Here is an 8,352-nt window from a genome sequence, read left to right as displayed (position 1 = left end):
ATAGGTGTATTTCTTTTTTGGTTTTCTTCTTCTCAATCTGGAATCTGTATAACAGGATTTGTTTGAGTTTAGTCTTTGTGGTTGTTGATAATAAGAAAAAGAGAATCTTCACTCAAGAAAGCAAATATTAATAGGTTTATTTACATGTTACACACTGTATTGTCTGAATAAAACACAAACAATGCAATTAAAAAAATACACCATCACACTTTGCCCTCTTTTGGTCCACATCTTGATGGTAGCACTGAGGACACCAAATTTAAAGTTTCATGCTACTGAAGGCAGAACAACCACATGAGAACGAAACCAGTGTTGTTGGATTCACTGTCTTTATGTTTAAAAGTGAATAGATGTGCTGTGAGGGCTCCAATTTGCACTATGTCACAATCTTTGATGAGGGAGCTTGACAAAGGAGAAGACACCAATACAGGCTATGCCTTAAAATAAAAAAGATTTATAATTGTGACAAATGTTTGTCTTCTGCTCTTATATCCAACAATCCAAGTGTTCATCTGAGGTCCATCCTAGTTCAGTGAAGAGCAGTAGTAGACGTCAACATCTATACCCACAAATGAAGGGTAAAACTTCTTCAGGTGCAGCATCCTGTCAGCTTACAAACACATCAGTGGCTCTTCAATTGGTAGATTTTTTAAAAGGAGTGTGTGTAGCAAAATCAACCCAGTTTAAATCCACTGGTGGAAACCCAGCTTTCTTCTGTTTCTGGTATCATGAATCAGAGCTGCTCTTGTCATCATTGCTGGAAGACATGGAAATGCTCTGTTTTTCACTCATTGACTTGACGAGTGTTGCTGCAGGAGCATGAAGCACCTTCCTTGAAAGTCTCATTCGGCCGTCTGTTGGGTCTCGTCCAAAGTACTTGACCTGTAATCATAAGTCCAGTGAGAGACAAGAAGTCATGAGTGTTAACAAGGTGGTTATTTTTCAGATCATAGATTGTAATTGCTGACACGTACCTGTATCTGCTGCCCCACCTCTAAACCCAAAGCACTTGGATGTCTAATCTAAAAAAAGAAAAACATAAAGAAATTAGTAGAAGTAATAGGTCAGCAACAAACAGGCAAATTGCATGAGTGGCAAATTTACTGACCCGTTTGTGGTCCAGTTGTGAGTTGTGTAGCAGGACGGCACTCATGTTTGGATAAAGTTTCACCATCACGCCAATGTCCCTATGGCAGAGCATGAAACCATTATGAGCTGTTTGAACACTAGATATCTGAGCTACCTGTTGTGTTTGTTGTTTCAACAGGTGCTCAAGACTTGCATCAGATAATTTTTTATATCTATTACAGTATTGTTGCATTACCTTATTTCAGTGATGGTGGCGGTGTAGATGGCACCAAACTCCAGCTGCTGTTCTTGCTGCAACACCAAACAGAAATCCATGTTACCTCCTATCATACACATGTGCAGCCATTATTCTTTGTTAAACTAATTCTGTTAGACTCACATCATCTTTGCAGATTTCACGGATGAAGTCTTGGGCTTCATGCATCGCTCCAGGTGTTGGTGCAAAAACTGAAAAAGTCTCCTCATCCACTTGGCTTATTGTGACGCCTTAAGACAAGACAAAGACAGACCAATACATTTGGACTTAAAAAAGGGGAAACCTGTTCACAAATCTGTGTGGGTTTTCAATTCTGACAGATATAAAGCTTACACTTGATTTTACCTGTTTGTGCCTGAAGCTTGCGAAGGTTATAGCCACCCGGACCAACGAACCGTGCTCGTTTAGAAACAGGCACCCTGACATTTTCTGAAGACAAAATAAAATTGACTTTACATCAGATTTACACAATAAAATGGCAGAAGAAGATATTAAGTGCCTTTTCTTTAATCCAATATATATTTTCAGACTCAAAACTTACCCACAAGAGGTCCGTTGTCTTTCTGCGTCTCTCTTGGATTTGCTAAACATCTATTCATTATATTCAAGATCCCACGCTTTGCCACTGAAACATTACATCAGTGAAACAATGGCTGTTAATCCAGCAAAAACTATTTGAAAACTTCATTTCATAACTTTAAATGTTGAGTCCCACAGTTGCTGAAGCTTACGTTACCTGTAGCCTGTTGTATGGCCTCCATGACCAACTTCAGAGGCAAACCTGGGATCTTCACATCAGCCTTGGAGTTGAATAAAGATGTGTAAAATATGAACAATGGTGGCTTTATGTGAGGTTCAGAGTTAAAAATACTGGTTAAAAGACATTGTATCAAAAAGCTGTGGAACTAACATTTTTCAAAGGATTTTGTTGATAAAGATTATTCAATACAGTGTGGCATTAGCTGAAGATAAACTGTCAACTCAATGCAGCACTTAATACATTCAACCAAACATTTAAAATTGATAGGGTAGTAACTTTTTTTAGGGGAACTGGTTATATACTAAATTATCTTTTTTTTTTTTTAGCTGGAGCCAAAAATTTTAAGATGTTTGTAACAAGTAACCAGGCACAGTACCTGTAAAGCAGTGATGCCCTTGGCTGTTCCTGCCATTTTGAAGTCCATGTCTCCAAGATAGTCCTCTATCCCCTGTTTAGAGAGTTATCACTGGCTTACTGAGCATGAGCATGATTTACAAATGTTTCTATTCATTATCAGTTTTTACAATTAGAAAGTCTGTTACACACTGGTTAATGTTAAAGCAGTAAAATGTGTACCAGTATATCAGTCAGTAATCTGTAGTCCTCGATTTCAGCAGGTTTATCTGGACTGGCTTTGGAGATGAGACCAACCGCTACACCTGCCACAGCAGATGTGATGGGAACACCTAGGAAACCCAGATTGAGGAACATTAACTGCAAGTTAGTGGCTAGTGAATGAGAATGAGAATGTTTGAAGAACATTTTCATGGCAGAAAATACCATTTCTTGTTCACAAGTTTTAGGATTTACACTGAGAAATACTGTGTATGTTTTTGTTAAATCAAGATATAACTCTCTCAAAGGGAGACATAAATACATAACAAAAGGGGGTAGAATACATAAATGTGTATATACTGTATATTATTATTATCATTATTTCACTAGCAGGAGTAAAAAAAAACAATTTAATGTAGTCTCATTATTCGACAGTACCTGCATCCATTAAAGCGAGGCTGCCTCCACATGCTGAAGCCATGGATGAGGATCCTGAAAGAAGAGAAAGTGGTGCAAACAGAGAGGGGGCAAGAAAAAGAAAGGCATTCAGACACAGTCCCTCAGGTTCCTGTCTGAGACATCCTGCCAGACAATGAACACATTTCCTGAGCCGACAAGCCATGTCACTGCTCTCACCATTTGACTCCAGCACCTCAGCAGTGACCCTGATAGTAAAAGGGAAATCTTTGGGGATGACTGGTCTCAGAGCTTTTTCTGCCAGGGCCCCTACAAGAACAAAACACAAACACAGACCTTTGTCAATAAGAGTTTTGATGGGGAGAAATGTTTGTCACACACAAAGTATGAGCAAAAGATGAATTAACTGGAACAAACCGTGTCCAAGTTCTCTTCTGTTGATGCCTCCCACTTTTCCAATCTCATTGGTTGCATACGGAGGGAACTGAGAGCAAAGTTTCATTTTAAGCTCAATGAATAAACTTCATGTTACCGTATCATGCAGCTAATGTCAGCTGTGTAACTTCAGAAACAAAAATAAGATTTTACTCACTTCATAATGGAGCATGAAGTTTTTGTCTTTGATGCCACTAGAACAAAACAGAAACAGGAAGTTAAGCTTATCTGTCCAAAAAACTTTTAAAACTTGTGTGTAAAACTTGTGCTGTGAAAATGAGGGATGATCTTACCTTAAAGCTGTGGTGATGGTGTCTGCTTTAACAATAGATTCCAGTGAATCAAATGTGACACTGCATAATACCTGAACAGAGAGTAGGAACACTTGAGCAGCATTTTAACAGTAAATTGAATACCACCTTTCTTTTTTATTATTCTATCATTCAAACTTCCAACTGTACCTCTTTCATTTAAGTTTGTCCCTGTGGTATCTACTCTAATAAAACTGAAACCTATCAATGAGATTTATAAATCTTGTACTTACCTGTGTTTGCCCTCTTTGGAAGAGAGCCGAGCCATGCAGAGGTTTAAAGAGGTTAACATCACAAGAAATGTCTCTTAAAGCTGTCAACTCCCTCCCATCACATCTAAAAAGAATAAAGTTTTTGCATGAATTATGAAGGTAAATCCCGTGTCACAAGGATATACATTCAGTCGTAGGTAGTGCTCACCTCTTGTACTCATTAAGCACCAAATTTCGGAAGATTTCCTTGGACACAATGTTAAAGGATTCGATGATTTCAAATGGCTCTGCATTGCTGAAGTTCTCTACACATGGAGGACATTAATTTAGAAAGTTCAGCTGGCAAAATGCGACATTTTTTTCCCCAAAATTATGTACAAAAAATAACAAAAACAAATGTATTTCTGAAGATTAAGAAACAGGTTTAATAAAATGTTTAGCAAGATCTACCTTTGAGGCTCTCCTCAGTTTCTAGCCGAACTTTGTTGATAGCTTCATCTCGTGAAATCTAAGATGACAAATGAGGACGTGATAAGTTGAGAACTCTAAGTGTTCTTGAGGCGATACGCTGAAATGCATTAAACTTTTAAAAGACAGACAAGAAAACAGTGAAGGTTCTGAATCCTGTTTTAACTTAATGATGAACAAAAAAGGGAAAAAAAGTCTTCAATGATGAATCCACATGGGAGCATTCAGATGTAAAGATAAGAGATAACTTTGAATAAGCAGATGGAGGGAGAACAGATTTTACCTTGTCGTGAGTGTAGTTTGTGAAAATAGCATATATCTTTTCAGAAGCACATCTGTATGCAAAATAAAGGGAAATCATGTTAAAACTATCATGTATTATTCTAATATTCCTATTTTACTACTCATTTATTTAGCCCAACAGGCAAGTCTAATATGTTTTCTATGTAATTGACAAACTACTTTGATTTAGGACAAATGTTTGAAAGCTTAAGTATAAAAATGGATTCATTACGGGACTTACTGTCTAACATGTTCCAGCATGTAAGCTGGGGCACTGAAGACCTTAACAGGGTTGCGCTTGGTAATCTTCTGATCTCGAACCATCTGCTGGATGGCCATAATGATCTGCTGGGTGTATTTGACTCCAAACTTCACCGCTTTGCAAAAATCCGGCTGCAGCACGTTCTCAGCTGATGCCTCAATCATCACTGACAGACAAAAACGAATGGTTTAGAAGCACAGTATGATGAAATACGCACAAAGAGGGACAGAAGACAGGCTTGATAACCTGCAAGAGTGAGCTGAACTTTGTAGATGTGGAGTGTGTTCATCGTGATGTTATACACATTGAAGTCGGCTCAACTGAAACTCTGAAAACTGCTGTTGACTCAATAGACTGTTGAAACAAGCTATAGCTTTAAACAATGTGATGTAACACCAATGAGTTTCATTACATTAGCTTGCTGATGAGAAAAAAAATGTTATATCATTTAATAATGTGGCAGATGTCACATTTTTATTGCCATTTCTTTTAATATACCACACAATACATACTGAAATCTGTTTTAACATCCCTAACATTTTTGGAACCTACATAGATAAGGATTGTGTATAGCAGCACATTACCACACGCAGCATTCTGAACATAAAGTATGACTCAGTAATGTTTACTATTATTATATTGATCGAATGCACCAATTATGTCAATGTTCAACATTTTAACTGCTATTTTTTTGCAAAAACAAAATGCCAAAACTTAGAGTTTTGCACAGTTATATTTTTGCAATGCGATGTTATAAGTTTGACCTCTGAGATTTTATTATGTCAATCCTAAATTTAGTTGAAATGAACTTCCTTGTTTCTCCTGATGTTTTTACTAACTTACCAACTTGACTGCTGGGAGCTCCAGCCACAATCAGGTTCAGTGTGCTGGAATTCATTTCTATTCTGGTAGGATTTACCACTAGTTCGTCATCTATTAGGCCAACACGTACAGCTCCTGGAAAAATATGTCACCAAGCCAAATTTAAACAAGCCTATTATAATTTAAAAATGACAAACTGAAAATTAACGAGTTTAAAACTTGTTACGGCCTACCTATGGGTCCATTCCAGGGGATGTCAGACAGAGACAGAGCAGCAGAAGCTGAAAGAAAAATAGTTGTCGTTAAGAATGTAAAATGCTAAGCTCAATAAAAACATGGGTGACTGGACAAGAACCTACCAGCATTGATAGCCAGCACATCTGGATCATTGACGCCATCAACTGCCAACAGGTTACATAGAATCTGCAGAGTAAAAAACGGAGAGGAATTCACATCAAAATCATCTCTGTAAACCAAGAAAAGAGAGCAATATCTTTAATCTGAGCTGACCTGGGTGTCATAAAAGTAACCAGGAGGGAACAGTGGTCTAATTGACCTGTCTGAGGAGAGAAAACACAGTGCAGTGTTATTTGAAGAACTTGGATTAGTAGCATACACATCAAAACATCAGTGTGTCACCTATTAGCCTGCTAGTGAGGATCTCGTTGTCTGTGGTGCCAAGCTCTCGCCTCAGATAGTTGGTGGGGATTCGACCAGCAGCAGCTGCTTTCTGTCTATAATCCACCTATTCATTGAAGCAGACATTCATTTATTTCACAGTCTAGAAATTTGCCGCCCAAATGTTTTCAAAGGCATGACTCACATAATTTCCCCAAAATGCCACAAAACTATAGAAAAATACATCTGAATAAGATAATCAGAAAAGAGAGAATGCACCAATGATAAACATCTTTGCATTTGACTCTAATAACAAAGCTGGTTCTGATTATACCATACCACAAGAGGCATGAACTGTGATGGAGAAGGTTTTGTTTTGCTCACTGCAGTCACCATCACCGAGGTCTCTCCCAGCTATGAAGAGAGAGAAAGAACCAGATGTTACAAAAAAAAAAAAAAAAGCATGTTTAAAAAACAAATCAGCCTAAATTAGCATTAGTGTGCTGCAGGAAATGTATATTTTTACCCAAAATGTCAAATATGCAACATTCATGGTTGAACAAGATGTTTAGTACGTGTGCACATACAGTAGGAAGGAAATACAGAGATGTTATAAAACAGTTAATGACTAAAACATATGGAAAAGGGAGGACAGATGACAACTTTTCAATACCTTTACTACAGCAGATCCATCAGCAAATCTAGCCAACCTCCCAGAGGAGATCTCAAGTTTTCTGCAAGATTAATAAGACAAGATTAAAACGTTAGAGTTGCAGAACAACTGTCAATTATAAACGCAGTCTGTGTCCCTTCGATACATTCACATCTATTTTGGGTGTCATTCAGAACCAAATAAATACAACTAATGACGGTGGAACAAGAAATACACTTGGGTAGCATCACAGATGTCATTGAAAGTGAAAGTTACCGTGCATTTCTGTTGACGATAGTTAAAGGTAAATGGAAACTGGGAAAGTCAACTCACTTTTCGCCAAGGTCCACTCCCAGGCTGTTTGGGTTACAGTGGCTGCTGTAAACACTTTGGTGATTTAAACGGACATGAAGGCGGGCAAACGAGTGCCCAAGTCTTAGTAAATACCTCATTTCTGAGGCAAACAAAAACGAAATAATGAAAATACAACAAGAGCCTTTACAGTTTCACTCTGCGCGTGGAGGCTTCCATGACAGTTCAGTGCATGGTGTGACGTAGAAGCGACGCGCCTTCTGATTGGACAGCTGGGCCCGGCTCAGTAAATGTGCAACATCAAATATGTCCGTACTACCCCGATTCCCAACGGTTCCAGTTTAACTATCCAGCGGACGCTTTTCTCGTATAGCATGTTATTTACTAAAATCTATTATTATTATTATTATTATTATTATTATTATTATTATTATTATTATTATTATTATTATTATTATTATTATTATTATTATTATAAGACACACACACAGAGATTAAATTTTAAAAAGTTACAGTCCTATCTTGCCTTATCATTCACGAAAAACTTTGATTTATATTTACCAACTATATTCTTTTTATATGTTTAATTTTTATTGATACTAATTAATTGTGATTTATTTTTACTTGCTCACATTGAATGCCGCTACAAGTTTGTTTCGCCCTGGGATCAATTAAGTCTCTTCTAATTTTGTCTTGCACTTTTTTTGAGGGATACATATGAATGATTCTTGCAAAAGTGTGAGTGAAATAACGCATACTCATACTTGAAAACTTCATTTAATCATTCCAATGATATTTTTGTGTGTGAGAATTTGTCCCATCAAAAAAAAAAAAAAAAAAAAAAAAAAAGTCTTTTGAAAGGGCAAAATATAGTGTGTGCAGTTTTAAATCACCACCGCTA

The 8,352-nt window shown here is 37.2% G+C and overlaps 1 protein-coding gene across 1 annotated transcript; it reads right to left on the bottom strand.

Annotated features, from left to right (window-relative positions):
• Positions 1–139: 139 nt before the first annotated feature.
• pnpt1 (polyribonucleotide nucleotidyltransferase 1) lies at positions 140–7,731 on the bottom strand. The gene is made up of 28 exons (XM_074676525.1): positions 7,473–7,731; positions 7,161–7,221; positions 6,827–6,901; positions 6,509–6,614; positions 6,380–6,429; positions 6,229–6,292; positions 6,103–6,150; positions 5,891–6,004; positions 5,027–5,213; positions 4,787–4,838; positions 4,486–4,543; positions 4,244–4,340; positions 4,057–4,159; positions 3,806–3,876; positions 3,670–3,706; positions 3,495–3,561; positions 3,297–3,386; positions 3,099–3,152; positions 2,682–2,791; positions 2,482–2,553; positions 2,082–2,145; positions 1,887–1,970; positions 1,691–1,774; positions 1,469–1,575; positions 1,325–1,380; positions 1,109–1,187; positions 975–1,022; positions 140–882 (listed from the first exon to the last, which is right to left on the bottom strand). Exons 1-28 carry the CDS (start codon positions 7,589–7,591, stop codon positions 727–729), a joined length of 2,313 nt encoding a protein of 770 aa, XP_074532626.1. The 5' UTR covers positions 7,592–7,731; the 3' UTR covers positions 140–726.
• Between the last annotated feature and the right edge of the window lie 621 nt (positions 7,732–8,352).

Source organism: Halichoeres trimaculatus, unplaced genomic scaffold (genome assembly GCF_033239565.1).
Source record: "Halichoeres trimaculatus isolate MK-OKI-2021-1 unplaced genomic scaffold, fHalTri1.1 fHalTri1_scaffold_8, whole genome shotgun sequence".
Taxonomy (NCBI): Eukaryota; Metazoa; Chordata; class Actinopteri; order Labriformes; family Labridae; genus Halichoeres; species Halichoeres trimaculatus.
This window is presented reverse-complemented; position numbering and strand designations above follow the sequence as displayed.

Coding starts and splice junctions, on each gene's coding strand:
- pnpt1 (XM_074676525.1), bottom strand. CDS start 7,591: ATGAGGTATTTACTAAGACTTGGGCACTCGTTTGCCCGCCTTCATGTC. Junction 6,151..6,228: donor TGTGCTGGCTATCAATGCTG/GTAGGTTCTTGT, acceptor TTTTTCTTTCAG/CTTCTGCTGCTCTGTCTCTG. Junction 6,005..6,102: donor CCCCTGGAATGGACCCATAG/GTAGGCCGTAAC, acceptor ATATTTTTCCAG/GAGCTGTACGTGTTGGCCTA.